The 19,723-nt window shown below is 41.3% G+C and overlaps 1 protein-coding gene across 1 annotated transcript in view; it reads left to right on the top strand.

Annotated features, from left to right (window-relative positions):
- The window catches only part of ANGPTL6 (angiopoietin like 6), a 206,589-nt gene extending 187,573 nt beyond the window's left edge, over positions 1 to 19,016 (top strand). The window contains exon 6 of the mRNA XM_078640069.1: positions 16,173 to 19,016. Within this exon, the coding sequence (XP_078496195.1) occupies positions 16,173 to 16,360 (188 nt within the window). The 3' untranslated portion in view covers positions 16,361 to 19,016. The remainder of the gene's footprint in view (positions 1 to 16,172) is intronic.
- Positions 19,017 to 19,723: the final 707 nt, after the last annotated feature.

Below are 19,723 nucleotides of genomic sequence, written 5' to 3'. Positions count from 1 at the left end.
GGAAGAACTTTCCAATAAGAGGATAATTTCGGATGGTTAGTGACTGGATTTATCTTTTAATCCATACAAAACAGACCAAAGAAACAAGGTCTCAGATGGATTGGAATATAGTGAGAACGCAAAAAAAGGAGACAACCATACTTTATCACCAGGTTGAACTCTGCTGCTGGTTTTCGTGTTGATCTGCTTGACTCTTCATTGTCAGTCTGGCTTTTGTTAGATTCTTGGAAATCAGATTTCTCTGTTTTTGAAGATATCTTAAAAAATCAGAGGCTGCTGAGACTGAGGGCTTTATTTATGGAGAAGAATGAAAAGAGTGATAAGGGAAACTTTGAAGACAGAAAAAAGGGCTTTTACTAGCTGAGTAAGTAAGTGAATTATTATAGCTAAGGATAACATTTCAGATCACTTAGCCTGTGTGGTACTATTTTAGGATTGGAGATACTGCTCCAGTAAATGGTTCATCCTTTCAGTCTGTCTGTAGTTCTGAGGATGAAGCTATGAAGATAGTTATTGTTGAATTCCAACTGCTAAGTATGTCTCAAAAAATCAGTACTGTGATGCAGTATCTAAGATGATATTTCTGGGAAGGACAAATACATGAACAATATCCTGGATAAAGTGTTTAGTCATATGGGTTGCCGACTTAATGGATTTGAAAAATGGGAATTGAGCCATCTTAGAAAAGCAATGGCTGTAACTATTATTACACAATATGCTTTGAATGGCACAAGATTGGTCGTAAAGTCTGCAGATATGGTATGCCATGACTGTGGAGGGACTGGAACGTGTTGTAGACATTTGAATGTCTTATCATGAATAGCTCTTCCTTGGGCACGTACTGGAAGCGGCACACATATAATTTTAACATCTTCAGATATTGAGGACTGTCATAAAATCGAAGAACAAGATCTAAAGTGGACTTCTCTGATCGATGACCAGAAAGGGTATTATGACAGATTCTGGAAATTTTCTTCTGTAAGTCTTGGGTGGGTATGAACAAAGTCTATTGATGAACATACCAATCAGTGTGGACGTTGAAAATGTTTACGTGAATTTACCTCAAAAAAATGTAGAAACATGCCTTAATGTTAATGCTGAAAATGTGTGTCTATATAGTGGTTAGGTACAATGTGCCTTTATTAAACGTGCAAAAAAGAAAAATGCTGTTAATTTTTGCAGAAAGCTCCCATTTCTATTGTTCTTTTACTGCTGGCCTCAATTTGTTTATTTATTCTTTCCTTTCCCTTTAATAAAATAAATGTATTTTTGTAAGTGTTGATTTAATGTTATTGAACAGCAGAATTTAAAATGTTCGTAAATTGTTGTTTGCTGCAGAATTTCTTTCCTCACACCATTTGACTTCATCGTATTTCAGATAGTTTTCTCTGTCATATGTTTATAAACAACAAGTAAATTGAAGCAAGAAAATGCTTGCTATGGATCTGAATTTCATGCTCTAACTAGGACATGCAAGATATTAATGTTTTATTACCTAGAGCAGTCCATTGCTGCACGACGGGACACAGAACAGCTAACAGATTAGGTTTTCAAAGGTTCTCATGAGAACCTGCCTAGATGTATCATTTTGTAATACACTGTAGCCACATTCAAATAACATCATGTCAACATGGACATTTACAGTGGGAATTGAGATAGAAGGTGATGGACCATCAGAAGATCCTGCTTCATTGGCTCAAAATGATTTAAGCACCTGTTTTTGCAACATATGTTTTGTGTTTTCTATATAGTACATGTTCCTTGTTAGAGTGTTATGGCATTCAATGCATTCTATGCACATTTTCCCTTGCCATGCCCTCTATCACTTGAATGTGCTACTCTTGCCCGAAATTGCTGTGAACCACTGCTAACGCTGATTTTCTGTTATCCTTATACCTTTTTGGAGACTTTCTCCATGCTGATCAAAGCTACTGTTGTGATTATTTCCTTCTACCTGTTTTAACGGTTTCTACTGCAGCTGTCAGGGAACTCGACTGAGTGTTCAGAACTTCTTTTTATTTCGACCTATTATAGCTATTAGCCTAATGCTCCACATTTTCAAATGCTCTTTGTGGATTCTGGCTGGGATAGGTTAGGATTGTTTGATTAAAATAGAGACTAATTCATTTATAGAACATACTGTTATTGTATATGCCTTTCAATTTGAGTGCAGACTTTGAATACTGTCTCTCACTCTATCCTCCAGCACAGGATAGAGGCTCTAGGTATCACAGTCAATGTGCTAAATTAGTGCTTTTTTGGTAAACAGAAGTTTTCAGGTCAGAGAAGGCCCTTGTCTGTCAGAGGTCAATCAGCAATCAGCTTAATGTTGTGTTCCTCAGGGCTCGTCCTTGAGCCCTACTCTCTTTAATATGTATGTGCGCCCCTTAGCAGATATTATTTGGTTTTATAATGGTGTCGTACGCTGATGACATACAGATCTTCATGTCCCTGGCATCTAACATCCACCAAACTGTGGCCAATTTATCTACTTGCATGGAGCAAGTGAACAAATGGATGTCAATCAGTCACCTTAAATTGAACAGCAAAAAGATGGAGGTCATGGTGTTTGGCAACCACCCCTCCCTTTGGGACCATCTGTCTAGGCCTCTATGTCTGGGTAATCGTCCCTTTCTGAAAAAGGAAATTAAAAGTCTGGGAGTTTACCTGGACAAAAATCTTACCATGGCCTCACAGATTAAGAAACTGGCAGGACAATGCTTTGGTCTCCTAAAAGCTGTCAGGAAGACAATCAAGAGGCTTCCAGTGGAAACCCCAGAACAGTAATACAGGTTCTCATCCTGCCACGTCTATATTACGGCAACTCGCTCTATCTTGGTATCCCTTTGTATGTCACCAGAAAGCTGCAGGTCATTCAAAATGCTGCAGCCAGAATTCTGCAGAAAATTCCAAAAACACAAACGGCGCTATCTGCTCTGACCAGTCTTCACTGGTTACCTGTTAGGAAAAGAATTGAATTCAAAACTCTCTGTATCATTCATAAAATAAAACATGCCCAGAGACAGCATACATGAGTCAACGTATTGTTCCACATAATAAAAAGCATGCCCTTCGGTCCAATAACCACTTCCTTTAGGCCACTCCTAGAATAAACATGGCTAGAAGTGGAGGACGTTCTTTTGCCTACTCGGCATCCAAGCTTTGTAACTCCCTTCCAGTTGATCTAAGAGCAAACAGAAATTTGCTCAGCTTTAGAAAACAGCTGAAGACTCATTATAGATAAGTAATACATTATCCTTTCATGATTCCTGTCAGCACTGGGAAACCGCTCTGGGTAGCCATGCGTTATATAAACTGAAAATAATAATAATGCTCATTCTAACCAAATGTTTTCTCAATATTTCTGTAAATGGATTTCTCTGACTAAACTCAATAAAAAGACAAAAATATAAACTAATCTCCTAATGAGAAAATAGAACTTTTAACACTTCATCAAACCTATCATCATTGACTGAACATCAAATACTGTAAGTTGATTATTATTTTAGAAATGTGTTTGGGTTGTGTGCCATTCAAAAACAGTGGCAGAGACTCTTCACCGTGAAAACGCTTGTATATTGGAGCTTCTCTTAGTACGTTTCAAGGGGGAGCGGTTTATAAAACTTTTATGAGATTTCTGCGCTCCAAATCTGGTAGCAGAGGATAGGTTGAACACCCTGAATGGAGCTATAAGATACTAATCAAAAATCAATCTTACTTGAAATTCCCAATTCCTGAATCCAATGTCCAGAACTTGAAGTTCTGACAAAGCAATTTTCGGAGATATTTGGGGTTTTAAATGTGTGAGTATTAATTGGGCAAATGCATTGTGGTTGCGATTGTACCTTTCTTCTGGTTTGAATGTTTGACTGGAATGAGTGGATAAGAAGTGATCAATAAATGGTTGCAAAGTTGTTCGAAGAATTCTGACTTGTTGTAGTCGAAAGATCCCGGGATAACATCATAATTGAAACTTGTTTGCAGGATTGAGGTGTAGTGTGTGAGGTACCATCACCTACACCAGTGACCGAGGCTTATTAGGTTGTTGTGATTGATTAACATTGATCGGTGTTTGTTGAACCTAATTGTGCAAACAGGGGAAAATACATTGGTTTGGGTGACTTCACAGTGGTCGAGATTTCACTTGCAATTGTGAAGTGTATTCTTGAATGATTGAAATACTTATTTTCTTAGTAGAGCAAAAAAAAAGGTGTTTTTAAAAATCGATAATACAGTTGTGCGAGTATGAAGAAAAATGTAAAGGAGGGTGAGTTGCTGCAAGGAGTGAGGTTGTGTGTCACGGTGTTTTGCACTGCGATTGGTCGGTGTCGGTTGGTGATGCTGCAGTGCCCCAGTGGGATTGGATCCCTAAAAGTGTATACTGTATATTTTATCAAGAACTGTGAAAATAGTAACTATATTTAAATGGTTCAACAGGAAATTGACATCCAAGTAACAAAATCCTAACAATTGGTTCAATTGTATTGCTTCAAATTGATCTTTCATTATGTAATCTTTCAGAGAAATTAAGAATTTGGTGAAAGGGAATGTTACAATTCCAGTACGCAAAGAGGAAGCAGAACCTCCTGAGGGTACACCTGCATATATTATCACTACTGAGCATGATTTAAATACGCATGCTTGGCCTTGCCAGTGGGATAGAATCAAAGAGAAGGAGGGTGCATTGAGCTTTCCTAGATTTGAGACATTTAATACTAGAATTCTTGACCATTTGAAGGGAAAATTGTATGAAATGATGCCACCACCTAGACCCCTTCAGAATGAAGCATTTAATGCTGGGTAAAGCATTGCCATGGGGAGAGGGAACAATACCAGAGAAGGACTAATAGGGCACTGGAAAAGTATACAAATGCCTGCTGGGATGAAGAGAAGTGTAGATGGAGAAAAGGTATTGTAGAAGGAACTAGATTATATCCAGTACCTATCTCAAAGGCTGTTAAGAAAGGAAAGGACAAAGATTCCTTCAAGAGAGAAGGGGGATGAGTCACATACCAATTCAGGGGATGAAATATTGGAACAAATTTTGACATCGAGACCCCTCCACCACATGCAGAGCAAATTGAATCCGGCACTAGTAACAGTTCAAAAGTGAAATTCGCTCCCACAGGTTAGAAATTGTTCTGTCTGTTTTACAACCAAGAGAAGTCGTTCTTAAAAAAGAGAAATGTGAATTCTTGAAAAATTAGGTAGAGTATCTGGGATATGTAGTCTCGAAGGATGATATTTTCCCATGTCCGAGTTAGGTTCAGGCCAGCAAACATGTCATTCCTTCCACTCACAGTTTTGAAATCATTCCTGGGCTTATGCGAGATCTAGTCATGGCTTCTACCTTTGTGCATGTGATGTCTTTCCAACATGCTGCAGAAAGATGTTCATGCAATTGCATCCAAGATTGTGAGAATTCATTTGAATGGGTAAAAGAGGAGTTTGTAGGCGTCATGGCTTTTAAACCCTATGATCTGTTGTTATACTATGTTCTCCCCATTCATACCACCAGTGCTGGATTCAGGTCTGTTTTGTCTCATGTGTTAGGGAAGGATGAGTTCACAGCTGGTTCTGAATCTCAAACCTTCAGAAAGACTGAAACATTTATTTTGGTAATTGAGAAACAACTTTTGAGTTGTTTATGGGCTATGGAAAAGTTTTAAATGCATTTGTGGGGAAAGAGGTTTACCATTTTAACTGATCACATGCCACTCATTTTTAATCTCAAGGGTGAGCATATTAAACGTTACCTTCATATTTGTCCTCAAAGCTTCTACAATACCAGTTTGATATTCATCATATTCCTGGTGACTAGATTGCAGGGTGCATTATGGTTTCAGAATTCCTCTCCAGACTGATAATGAAGTAGAGGATGAAGAAGAGTTTGAAAATTGTTTGATGTTGAAAAGCATAGTGCCATAGCTGAAAGTGAGTGGATGGGTGCTTCTGAGGACAATTCACTATTGGAAGAAGTTACTTGGGTCATGCAGAGACAGTGGCCAGTGTACGATGTAGTCTTTTATCAAGGTGTCTGATGAACACTGGAAGCTGGATTGTTGATGCATGCAAACAAGCTGGTTTCTCCCGGGAAACAGAGGTCAACCATTGTCTCTAAAGCCCATGGGGGGCATATCAGTGGCAAATGGACAAAATGCAGAGTCCCTTATAGCTTTTTGGTGGCCAGGAATGCACAAAGATGTTAAGGATGTGATTAAACATTGTGTAATATGCACTGATGTGATAAAAAATGTAATCTTCATACTTCTGCGTCGACCTACTGAGTTGCCCTTTGGTCCTTGCAGATAAGTTAGGAATAGAGTTGATTGGGTCTCTAAACTTGATATCATCATGTCATTGAAATGCAGTATTCTTAATTGACTCCTATTCTAAGTTACAGGAGGTCAGATTTTTATTGGATCCCAACTTTTTGAATGTTGTTGATTTATTTTAATATTGTTTTTTTCAGCAAGGTTTTCTCAGAATTCTTAGTGTAAGACAATGGTGACAGTTTATGAGTAAGGAAATAGAGTGTTTTCTTAGATCTGCAAGTGTCAAGCATTCGAGGAGTTTGCTTTATCACTCCAAAACTAATGGTTTAGTTGAATGGATGAATCGGGAGTATTGTAGCAAGAGTAACTTGGACTATTTTATAGTTCTATTGGACCACACTACACACCACACAGATGTTTCACTTTTCCAACATTTGAGAGGAAGGAAAATCGAGTCAAAACTTTGTCCAGCATGGATGCCGAAGGTAGTGGCTAAAAGTGGTGAGATCTCAGATTTTGATCATGTGGTAAGGACTAATGTTAATATGGCTCAGGCCAAGGTGAAATGAGTACCAAAGGTAAAAGTTTTAATGTCAGAAAAACTGGTTGCTTTGCTAGAGGATGTTCCAAATTTGGGGATCCGATTGCAGTTGTCAATGTCTCTAGTAATGCTGTGAAAGTCAGTGCTAGTTACTGGTGGATCATGGAGAGGTTGGTAAAGGTGGAAGGATGTTCTGACAAGCGGTTTGTGAAGATGAGAATTTGCATCTGGCCTCCACAGCTGATATCGTTCCAAGCCACCAGAGCACACGTTTACGTAGCTCTCATTCTGGTTCAGGTGTTGAGGTTATTTTTCATATGTGCTATTTACTATTTTACCTATTGAAAGGTTGACAAATGATGAGCCTGATGGGGTGTTCCAAGCCATTATCAGGTTTAACTTCACCGGTCCTAATGTTTTCGCTAAGCATCAGACTGGACAATACATTGTCTGATATAATCTGGATATCGTAAGATGGCAGCTTGAGTGAAAGACTTTTTACGGTATTGAAATGCTTCTCCTGTCTCTTCAATCCAATGAAATCCACTGGATAGACTTTGAACTGTCTGAAAAAATTTGCTAAACACATTAAACATACTTAAAAGTTGTAGATGGCCATTCGTAAATAGCAGAACCTTTACTGGGATTCATGGCCAGACCTTAAGCACAAAGAATGCCGCCCAGATACTAGATGTTAGTTCTTTCAAATTCACATTTTTCTGGTATACAGTGCAGATGGTGTAAACATAGTGTGTTTTAAATGGAAGTGACATGTTCCCTGAAGGATTTTAATCATTGAGAGGAATATCTAAATACACCTCTACATAATGGTTGGAAATATCTTAGGAGATATGATCCATGAATTGCTGTAACAATGCCAGGGTGTTACATAGTCAAAGCAGGATTACACAATATTCATAATGGCCAAATGGGGGTTTCAAAATGCCATTTTACACTGACCTTCATTCTCAGGAGTTGGTAGATCGCGTGAAAGTCTAATTTCATAAAGTTGGTTGTCCTCCAACTGATTCTAAAATATCTTTAATAAGTTGCAAATTATATTAGACCTTCATGGTGAACTAATTAAGACCTCTATATTCAATAAAATGATGCAGCCCTTTCAGTCTATTAGCGAACGAAGATCGTGAGAGCTCTAGTCGTACATGAGGATCGAGCAATGAGACCATTTTGAAGATTCACTTCATAGTATTGTTTGAGCACCTGTTTGCCTCACTTTGGCAAGGAGTTGATTCTGTCAAGAAGTACTGGCTTGCTGAATAGTTGGTATAGCACAGTCAAATTTCCAATGAGGAAGAGTAGTATTCTCCATGGGCTTCTGAAACACTTCTAAAATATGACAATAGGTTTTTGCAACTGGTTCCACAGTTGTGATAACTGATAGAAAAGTCTATTCTTCAGTGATTTCCTATGAGAGGGACCAAAACCCTAGAAAAACAGTTTTCATAGCAGAATTGAGATAATAGTTAAACTGTCATAGGTCTCCTTGAGTGGACCAGAAGAAAGGAGAGAACCATGAAAATCTGAACCTTATTTGGAATTTCTTTTGATTGAAGAGGAATTTTATAATTCTAAGCCCAGTCTTTGTACAGGTACAGTCCACAAACTCTGGAATGTAGTAAAACAGTAGACAATATATTTGGATTGCCAGAGAATTGGAACTGAGGTGGAATGAAATATAGACATTAAGCAGCCTCAGCAGAGCAATAGGATTGGTTGAGGGAATTTACTCTAATGCTGTCCTGCTCTACATCAGTGAATGGAATTTGGAGTTTTCCTGACTTCTGACCAGTTGAACTGGACAATCATTTAACAAGTACTTTCGAATGGTGCTATACATGCACAGTCCAACCTTTTTTCTTCATCCCTTCTCGACATCAGAAAGAAGACCACTAATATTATCAATATGCATAGTGTTCTCAGTGCAACGAGAGACTGGAGAACTCACTGGGGCAGAATGTCTAGAAAAAATAGTTGGAGGCTGTATTTTAGGAGCGAACCCTTTAGCCTTTCTTCTTTCACAATACTTTTCACTCAGTGCTCCGTCATCGTGACCAGCTTGATTAGTTCCCACAAGTTCTTAGGCCAATACATCTTTTATTTCATTTTCAATTCCCTGTGAAACAGGGTCATAAATGGCCATAAGCTGTGTCTCAACTCCGGCCATTTCAGCAGTAAGTGGCCAGATTCGGACAACGCGTCCATACCTTCCAGCACAATATCAAATTCATGCCCGACAAGAAGAAGAAATAGGGCAAACTGTCTGTATAACAGTGTTCCAAACAACTTCCACTGCAGCTCGAAAGCTACCAAGTAAGGGAGAAGGGCACTGCTTTTCAGTCTTTGAAAAGCATGTAATCTACAGGAGCACATGCTGCAAACAGAAAATGTTACTTAGCTTAGCTATAACAATCAGTCTGAAGCTTGTCATGTTGTAGATTCACATGCACCCTCCTGTATACCTGGATAATAGTTTCATTGTATAGTATTTGAAACTGTCATTACCTCTCAAATACGTATTCACAGTCCACCAATTGACATATTGGTGTTCTTTGTAAAGTAAATAGGAAGAAAACTGACATAACAGTACTGTGCAATGGGGATCCAGTAAAAGGTTCTCGCCTTCAGGAAGCAACTCAAGACCTGGCTATTCGAGCAGTAGCGACCCCCCCCACCCCCCCCCCCCCCCCCCAGCGCCTTGAGACCCTAACGGGTGAGTAGCGCGCTCTACAAATCCCTTGATTGATTGATTGATTGATTGATTGATTGATTGAAAGTGCTATGTGGGGAAAAATCTACTTCAGATGAAAAGTCCTGCTCACATCACCACACTGGCTTTCACTCACTTTTCTGGGGGCATTGTGGGTTTTGGGAGCATTGTGGGTTTTGGGAGAGGAGTCACAAATCACCTCAGAAATCGGAACCTCTACTTCTGGGAAAAACAACTTAAACGTCGGTGCCCAATGGCAGAAGCATGCAATCCACCTGATCTACTGCAGCACATGATGTAAATATGAGATTTATTAATCAATACTTACACAAAATATTGTCTGGGCTGAGTAGCGCTTGGATGAGGATGATGATGCACATGCTCAGAGGCACAGGTACAGGCTCAGAAACACCAATTCACAATGAAATTAAAATATGTGTATTCACAGTCCCATTTAGACTAAGACTAAATGGCATCCATGAATAAATATTCTATTCTCAAAGCAAAAAGGACTTGCATGAGTATAAATGCACACTCTCTTTTTTCTTTTTTCCCCCCAATCCACACAGATAATAAGAGAAACCCTTCTCTTACACCATACCCATTTTGGGGGAATTTCCTTCCCATTCCACCCTCAACTAGTTCCAGGATGGGTAATGACAGAGAATATATTTCTCTAAAACCAAAAACATAACTGCAAGTTTGGGCACACTTCCATGGCACTTCAGCCCTGAATATGTAATTCCTCGTCCCAAAGGAGAATATTTACTCCCACTTTAATAATATCACTCATTAGAACTTGAGGAAGGGGAATGTGGCTTGTTGATGGCTGGGATAGGCAGGCCAAAGACAAGATTCCATCAGCTTGAAGTTTGGGAACCTGAAGGAGTTGCAGAGGTGTCTAGATGTGGCGTAACTTGTCAAACTATAGAGGGATGTGATTTGCCATGAAAGGCTTGGTACAGAAAAGCAGTAAGGTTGCACTACATCCCTTACCTGCTGGACATTTGTTCTACTTGGTGTCAGTAAAATTCTGTGTGGGATTGCCTGGACAGGTTGTAGATTGTGCAAAGTAAATTAGTAGAAAACTGACATAACAGTACTGTAAAAGGAGGGCTCAGTAATAGGTTCTCCTGAAGGTACCACGTGGAGACATATCTGCTTAAGGTGAAAAGTAAGTACACCTGGAAACAGCTTTCTTGATAAGGTGTTGATCGCATGATTTTTGTGGCTTGAGTTGGAATTACTGGCAGGATACTGCCATCTTGAGCGGTTAGCATTCTAGCTTCTCTCCCTGGGGCTATAATTTGTCACACTGACACGAACGAGCAGCGCTACCGCCTGAGACAAAGGTGCGTTCAACGCTTGCCAGCTGGTGAACTTACACTTTCTGCTTCATTTGAATAAGAATTGCTTTTATCATCCGATCCTAACTGTTCGGGAACTTGTTTATTTTAACTCCTGCTAATTTGCAGAGAGAGAGCACTGGGCACTTTATTTTTTGGCACTTCGCGCTGATCGCATGATGTTTGTGGCTTGAGTGGCAATTACTAGCAGGATACCACCATCTTGGGCAGTTAGCATTCTAGCTTCTCTCCCTGGGGCTATAAATTGTCATGCTGGCGCGACCGCGCAGCTCTACCACCTGAGACGAAGCTGCGTTCAACGCTCGCCATGCTGATGAACTTACACTATTTGTTTCATTTTAATAAGAATTGCTTTTATCATCCAATCCTAACTGTTTGGGAACTTGTTTATTTTAACTCCTGCTAATTTGCAGAGAGAGAGCACTGGGCACTTTGTTTTTGGCACTTCGCGCTGATCGCATGATGTTTGTTGCTTGAGTGGGAATTACTGGCAGGATACCGCCATCTTGGGCGGTTAGCATTCTAGCTTCTCTCCCTGGGGCTATAAATTGTCACACTGACAATTCTGCTCTTGGAAACCTTTTAAAAGTTTCACTACCTGTACCATCCTCTAACGTAGAAAAAGCCACGACCTTCTATACATATTGGGTGGATTCTGCCTGCAAGATATTGGTGCTAGGCAAATGGTGCATCCTCAGGCGGGCATCACCATCTGCCCCGTGGTACTCTGAAAGTTTAAAAATTCACAAATTAGATTGCAAGAAACTGGAGAGATCATGAAGGAAAAAGTATAGTAACTCCGATATTGAGGCCTACAAAGTAAGCCGTGCCAACTATAAAAAATTGCTTTGTGACACTAAAAAGACTTATTTTGGGGAACAAATTAGAATTGCTGGACCCTCATCTAAAGCTTTGTTTAAAACTATTTCCGTGCTTACTACCTCTTCTAGCCCCAAGACAGAAAGCAACGCAGAACTATGTGAGACTCTAGCTGCCTTCTTTTTACAAAGGTTGCAAACATTTTTTCCTCCTTTATTTTCATGTCCACTGTCATCAATGAGTCAGTGTCAACGGGGCTCTCTGAGCACAACGGGCCCTTTCCCATATTTGACCATTTTACACCTCTGGATCAGCAAGGAGTCACCAAACTTTTATTAGAGATTCGATCAAGCTCCCCTCTGGACCCTTGTCCAGCCTCAGTACCGAAAACGGTTCCAGAAATTAATGGGGAGGCTCTTACCCCACTGTTTGGCTCCATATTCAATACTGGCCACTTCCCGGGTTCCTGGAAAACAGCATCTATTCTTCCCTTGCTCAAAAAACCTAACCTGGACCCAAAGGAACTGAGCAATTACAGATCCATCTCTCGTCTTCCTTCCCAGGTAAGATGATTGAGAAGGCCATGAATGGCCAACTTAGCCTGTTCCTTCAGACCAACTCTCTGTTAGATACCAGGCAGTTTGGATTTCGTGTGGAACATAGCGCTGAGCTGGCAAGAATAAAATCGACAGATGAGATCAGAGAGGCCCTTGATCAGGGCGGCGCCGCCATACTCCTTATGCTGGATCTCTCGGCCGCATTTGATACGGTCCATCATAAAGTCTTGATGGACTGTTTATCTGCGGTCGGACTCCAAGGCAAGGCCTGGGACATCCTGAAATCATTTCTGGCCAGCAGAACACAAACTGTGGAACTCGACAGAGATAGTTCTAAGCCCTTCTCTCTCCCTCGTGGAGTTCCACAGGGCTCTTCGCTCAGTCTGACATTATTTAACGTATATGTTGCTCCGCTGGCAGCTCTGATCGGATCCTTTGGTTTCCAGTTAACCTCTTACGCCGACGACACACAAATTGTGTTGTCAATTCAAAAAGGGTATGAGGCTGAGACTGGTTCTAAATGTCATAACTGCATGCAAGTGATCTCAGCATGGACGGCATCAAACTGCCTTAAACTTAATGCAGGGAAAATGGAGGTCATTTTATTCGGGAACACCACCAACCTTTGGACACCGGATTGGTGGCCAAATACAATGGGCATGTCTCCAGTCCCGGTGAAAGGGTGTAAAATCTTGGAGTGATCCTGGATTCAAAACTTGCCTACGGAGATCAGATTAGCAGGGTCATCTCATCTTGCTTTTTTATTCTCATAATCCTGCTTAAAATTAAATTCCTCCTCCCGGAAGACAACCTGAAAACAGCAGTTACGGCGCTCATTCTGTCACGGCTGGATTACTGTAACAGTCTCTACATTAACATCCAGAAGAGACATTTGATCAGACTCCAGATCGTGCAGAAAGCAGCAGCCAGGTTGCTTACAGGTACACCCAAGTTTACTTCGGTGAGGGCTGGTCTCAGAACCCTTCACTGGCTCCCGGTCGAACTACGGATTCAGTTTAAGGCCATTTGTATAGTCTTTAAAGGCCTTAATGGCATCGGCCTGACTTCCTGAAACATTCAATACAGTGGTATGTTCCGGGAAGAGCCCTACGCTCTATGCAAGCCAAACAAGCTATTCTCCACTGCTATAATAAAACTAGCTGGGGTGGCAGGAGTTTTTGTCATTGCGCCTCTAAGGCATGGAATAGCCTTCCCTTCCTTCTTAGAAACTCAACGGAGCTTCTCCCTTTTAGGAAGGTATTAAAAACATGGCTATTCTGGCTACAAGATTAACTGGATGAAATCGGTGCTCTTCATGCTGCATGGGACCCCGCCACGTCTGGCGGAGGATTGCCCCTTGGTGTTAGAGGCTGTCTCCTTTCGATATCTAGGGATTCGGATCGCGCGAGATCCTGTGACCTTTCAAGACTTGAATCTGAGACCGCTGCTCGACAGATTGAAAGCGGACGTGCGCCACTGGATGGCGCTCCCGCTGACACTATTGGGCAGAGCGGCGCTTTTCAAAATGATGGCGCTGCCCCGGTTCCTCTATGTTTTAGAAAGCTCGCCGGTGATAGTACCGCCTTCCTTTTTCAAACAGATAGCAGGGCAATTGTCGGGCCTGTTGTGGGGAGGCGGACCGGCGAGGGTAGCACAGGTAAAACTGATTAGAGATTGGTACAGTGGGGGAATTGCGCTCCCAAACCTGGAATTGTACTACTGGGCGGCACACCTTAAGGTGATCAACCAATGGCTGCATGCACCGCAGGACGACCCGGCATACTTAGCGGATAGACGGCAGCTTGGCACTACTACACTTCTGGCCCCGCTTTACAACAAGGGACTTATGACAAAACTGATCGGCCCGACTAAACACACAGTCACATTGTGGCACAGAGCTCAATCCCGTCTGAAATGGGGGGGGGGGTGATTACACAGCTCACGCCACTATGGGACACTAGATCGCTTGGTAACCTGAGACGCAGTAAGGGATTTGATCACTGGGACACAATAGGGATTTCCACGGTGGGTGATCTCTGGACTAATGAGGGGGTGGTTCCATTTGACACGCTGCGAGAACAGTATGAGCTGAACACCACTGAGACATATCGATACATACAGATTAGACATGCTTTACTGGGAGCGCTGACACCAGGTACTCAGGTCCCGGCTTCGGCCCCTTTGGAAGATAGGCTGCTCACTGACTACATGGAAACTAGCGCTACATCCTTAACGTATCGCAAATTGGTGAATAACCTGCCTGACCCACTACAGAAATTGAAAGGGAAATGGGAAGAGGATGTTGGAGACATGGATGAGGCAGAGTGGAATGCCGCAATGGCATCGCCTAAGGAAGCGGGAATCTCAACAAGATTCCGTTTAGTACAATTCAAGATATTGCACCGAGTGTACTACACACGCACCACCCTACACAAATTCCACAGGGCAGATCACCCGTATTGTTTGCGAAATTGTGGAGAAGAGGGCACGCTGTTCCATACCCTTTGGTCCTGTCCGCACATAATCGACTACTGGAAGCGAGTGGCACGCACAGTCGCCCAAACACTACAGCTCTCATACACTCCCGACCCGAGAATTTGTTTGTTAAATGTATGGGGCCCAACCGACCTTACACCACATGGGCGGAAATGGGTGGTTATTGGGATGATGCTAGCGAAACGGGATATAGCGCAAAGGTGGGGGGCATCTGAGTTACCGACTTTGGCACAGTGGTGCAGGAATATGGATTTGCTCATGATGGTGGAGCGGGCGGTCTATCAGCAGCGGGCCAATCCTCGTAAATGGAACAAGATATGGTTGCCATGAAACACCTACAGGGGGGGACCTTGTGAACCACTAACAGAAGAAGAAGAAGTGGACAGTTCAGAGGGGGAGGATGAGGTAGACTAGAAATGGGACTACGGGTGGGATGGGGTGGCGCGGGAGCGGGCGGCTTAGGTCCTCCATTGCCCGTCAGAAGTAGCCGATGGTAGAACTACCTGTGGATGGTGAATTCTGGCCAGCTGGCCTGACATAACTAGAACAGATACTGTACAATTAACATGCCTCTGTAAGCCCAATCTGTGCACCTGAATGTTGTTTTTGGTTCAATATTACAAAAAATATGAAACTGTTGCGCTTTAACTTAATTTTGGCGGAATGTTGACGCCACGTCTCTTGCTACTTACACTGCTACGTATGTTTACTTGCTGCAACAATAAAATTATTTTTAAAAAAAAACAAAAAAAAAAAACATGGCTATTCACTTAAATAGCTATCCTGCCAACACTCACAGTTTCTTTATTGGATGGTAGCGTACAGCGCCAGGACACCCCAGGGTAACAGAGCGCTTTAAAAATTCCAGTAACATAACATAACGTAACTGTTAGTATTTTATTCCCTAATTTTTTACGTAGCAAGAAAAAAAACACAAGCATTTCTGGACACAGCACATTCTTTTTAGAGGTGGAACTAGACATAAATGAGAAGACGACTTTCTTCTTAAAGCACCTATAAGTATTCCCATTTGTTCTGCTGGGAGTATTCGCCTTATTATGGGTTGTAAACATGATGTGTACACAAGTTATCTGGTGGTCAGCTTTGTAGATTGCATCTGCCACTCTGAAGATCATAATGACCCATTAGCAGAGCTTGTGAAAACTATATGAAAACCTTTCCATATATTTCTCTTGTGCTTAAGACGTTTTTGTACTTTTTTTTACAACACAATTAAGACAACTTAAATTTTACAATCAGAGACTCTACTGTAATAATATATGATTCATACATACATACAATTTTCCCAATTCCCATTACCAGTACAGTGAATTTTGAATATTATGTGTCAAGAATGTCAACCAATGCACTTTTTTATCTGTGTTTTAGGAAACTGTGCCCATTACCAGAAAGGTGGCTGGTGGTACAACATGTGTGCACACTCTAATCTCAACGGTGTCTGGTACAAAGGAGGGCACTACAGAAGCCGATACCAAGATGGCGTCTACTGGGCAGAGTTTAGGGGAGGGGCCTACTCCCTGAAGAAGGTTGCAATGATGATCAAACCGAGCAAATAGTCTGGCACATCATGCCGCTAAACCAGGTAGCAGTCAAATCTGCAAACATATGAACAGTAGTATGAATACACTGGTTGGACAAAGAAGGGATGCAAATGTGGTCGACTGCCAAGTCAAATCTATAACATTTCCAGTGATGTGTCATTCACACTCAAGATGGATGAAGAGCTTTGATAAATACAGAATCAGGATTGTTCGGTTAAACTAGCATTATGTAGCTTTAAGGTTTTTTTAATATAGTGATCAACTACTCAAGTGTCAAAGTCAACACCATAAGACAATATGTTTAGCTTACATGGGCTAGTAAATGAGTCTTCAGGTTTAATTGAAAAGAGAGTAGAATGAACACCACTGTTCCAAGTACTAGTGGGAATCAAACTAGAGCAAGCTCCACTATTTAGTGGGTAAACTACTAAGATCTAAAGATGTCAGAGTTTCATTGTCATGTTTATTCAGAAGTTACTCTTAGTAAGAGAGATCTCTAGCATTGAGCTAACATTAATGCCCAAAAGTATTTTTTTACCCTACGCTTGGCTTTGACAAGACCCAGTTGAATAATTACATGGCTATACCTTCCGAAAACTGACCTTCATGTCAGGGGCACATCTTTACTTACTCACTTAAGTAAATCAAATATATCCTGTCCATAAAAAGTGTAAATAAGGGCCACTTGATGGCTGCAAAACTACTGCAAGATTTGTGGGAAGAATTAGAGGTTGCTGATACCCTTCAACGGCATTCCATGATATCTTTTTCTCAAAATCTTTAAGTTACTCAATTCTGGTAGGGACAAAACACTTACCACTTCTGGCCTAGGATTACAAAGAGTTTACGCAATGCAGGGCAGGAAGCACAGTTGTTGTGCTGCCTGATCTGGAGAGAGCAGAACTGCACTACATCTACAAAGAAGGGGCACACCTCTGCTCTCACCCTATGCAGGGGCACTTTCAGGAGCCATGCACCAATGCATGAACCTTGTGCCATAGTGCAAGGGTGTCTGTGTTGTGATCAGCATATTTTATTGTCTCTTTATTCACAAAAAAATTGTTTTAGGGGCAATTGCCTCTTGCATGTGTTCTGCAAAGCGGGAAAGACGAGGAGAAATACAAATATTTCTCCTTGTTATGCTAGCCTCCGGGAAATTAAGGATTTTGGTGCAAATCCATGTCTACAATTCTTTGTAGATATGGATCTGGCTCAAAATCCAGGGGTGGAAGCATGAGAACGCCAATGTACCACTCCTGGAATGCCCCCTTGACTCAAAGTAATGCAAGGCAAGGCTGCACACTGACCTGTGTTGTTTTACTCTTCATTATAAACCAACACAAATCTGAATTTTTGTTGGTTTATAAATAACAACTTGGATTTTGGTAAGGTCTGTGTTATAAAAGTAACGCAAAACCACACAAAATCTTTGTAAATCTGCACCTATGCTTTTACCCCACAGCTCCAAGTAGCCTATCCACCAAACGATGAAAACTTTCATATGTACAACGCCATTTTTCTTCATCTTTTTTGATAACCTTATTCAACATAGATATGTTTTGTCTTCTTTAGGAAAATAAAAATAATTGAATTGAACGATTACAGCTAAATGTGTCGGAGTGACTGCTTATGATGACCAGAAAGGTGTATTTTAATGTGTACCCACTTTCCACCTATCCTGATAACCCCAAAGTCCTTTATGAATAACATCTAAAGCAGCCCGATGCCCTCTTCAGGCATCTTTCCCTTCAGCTAGCGTGTAACACGTATAGCATCTTGCGGCCCCATCATATAGATCGTCATAGAGTCCTGTTAAAGCTGAAAAAGTGAGGAGAGATAAACACCTTAAAAACTAAGATGACCTGTGAGTCCTATCAGTAATAACCAGTAGAGTTATAAATATTAACTAGAATTATAATGGCTATAGTATTGGTAAGAAGGTGCATTATTAATACAGTACCCCCGGCTACATTAAAGATGCACAAACTCTACAGGATGCTACAAATAAGTTGCATGAGAAAAAGTAGGTCTCTTGAAAGTTCTTTCTTGTCTATTCTAAATATTGTATAGATACATTCCAAATCTTTTTTCAAATATTTGTATTACACATGTATAATATTGGTAGAAGTAATTGGCATATATCATGCCCACAATTAATGTGAAGAGAATAACGACACCAACAAGAGTGAAGGAGCATGTATAAATCAACAATTTCTCCTAAAGCATCAGACCTGCTAAAAAAAAGTTTCTAATTTTTGTAAAAGGACTATTTTAAATTTGACATATTTGAGAAATGTATGTGTAGCATTTACTACCTACCACAGAATACATTTCAAAAGCACAAAACAGGTTATGAAGAAGAGGCACATGTAAAACCACATAGTCCCCGTATGATTATTAGAATAGATATTTTCACACCTTTGTCACTATGGGTTCTGGTCCCAAGCATCAAAACCAATACAATATTTTCTAATTTGTATAAAAACAATAAGCGTTCCTGGAGCTCCTCTTCACAGAACTAAGATAGTCATAATGTTTTGTATATTGATATGTACCCGTGTGATATTTTACTTGAACATGCACGATGAAATGAAAACCTGCAGTGTGCAAGCACAGTACTTTCCACCTCAATTTCAGTTCCCTAATAAAATCTGTTTACACATTTAAAAAATTCAAGGGTATTATTTTATCCCTTCCATTACTTCACAGCCTATCAGTCAATACGACAATTCTTCAGGCTGTATTCCGTAAAGGTGCCTTTCATTGGTTGGGCTGGGCGCACCTTTTAAAAGGTGTGCCCATCGCAAACAATGAAAACGCACCCCATTACCACGAATGCACCGCCCTAGGCGCAGAGCATTCAGGTGAAAAACAGAGCGGCTGCTTTAAAGCTGTTGCATGTTTTCACAGTGCGGGTGGCAATCCGCCTGCACTTTGAAGAGGGATTAGAGATCCCCTTGCAGGAGGGTGCAGTCAGTGACTCCACCCGGCTGCAAGGGGATGTCTGGGGGGGGTCCATAAGACTCCCTTTACCCCCTGCAGAGGGCTGCTCTCACGAGGTGCACTAAGAAAAACCAAAGGTGGTGATGGACGGAGCGTTGACAATACAAACACTCACCCCCAGTCAACTGATCTGAGTTTAATCCATCACCGTTCTTTAGCTCACTCCGCCACCCCAGTTCAGACATGGCCATATGCAAATCAGTCTGACCCTGTGCCTCATGGGAACAGTCCAGCCGAACTGCCAAGCCATGTCTTCCCTGGACCGGAATCAAGCTTCCCAGGACCGGTTTCTGGCATTACAGCCGTCTTCAGCCGGGCTTGCTTGACTCCAGTGTGGCATTACAGCCGTCTTCAGCCGGGCTTGCTTGACTCCAG

This window comes from Lissotriton helveticus, chromosome 1_1 (assembly GCF_964261635.1).
Source record: "Lissotriton helveticus chromosome 1_1, aLisHel1.1, whole genome shotgun sequence".
NCBI lineage: Eukaryota > Metazoa > Chordata > Amphibia > Caudata > Salamandridae > Lissotriton > Lissotriton helveticus.
The sequence above is the reverse complement of the archived record's forward strand: the minus strand, read 5'-3'. Positions and strand labels throughout refer to the sequence as shown.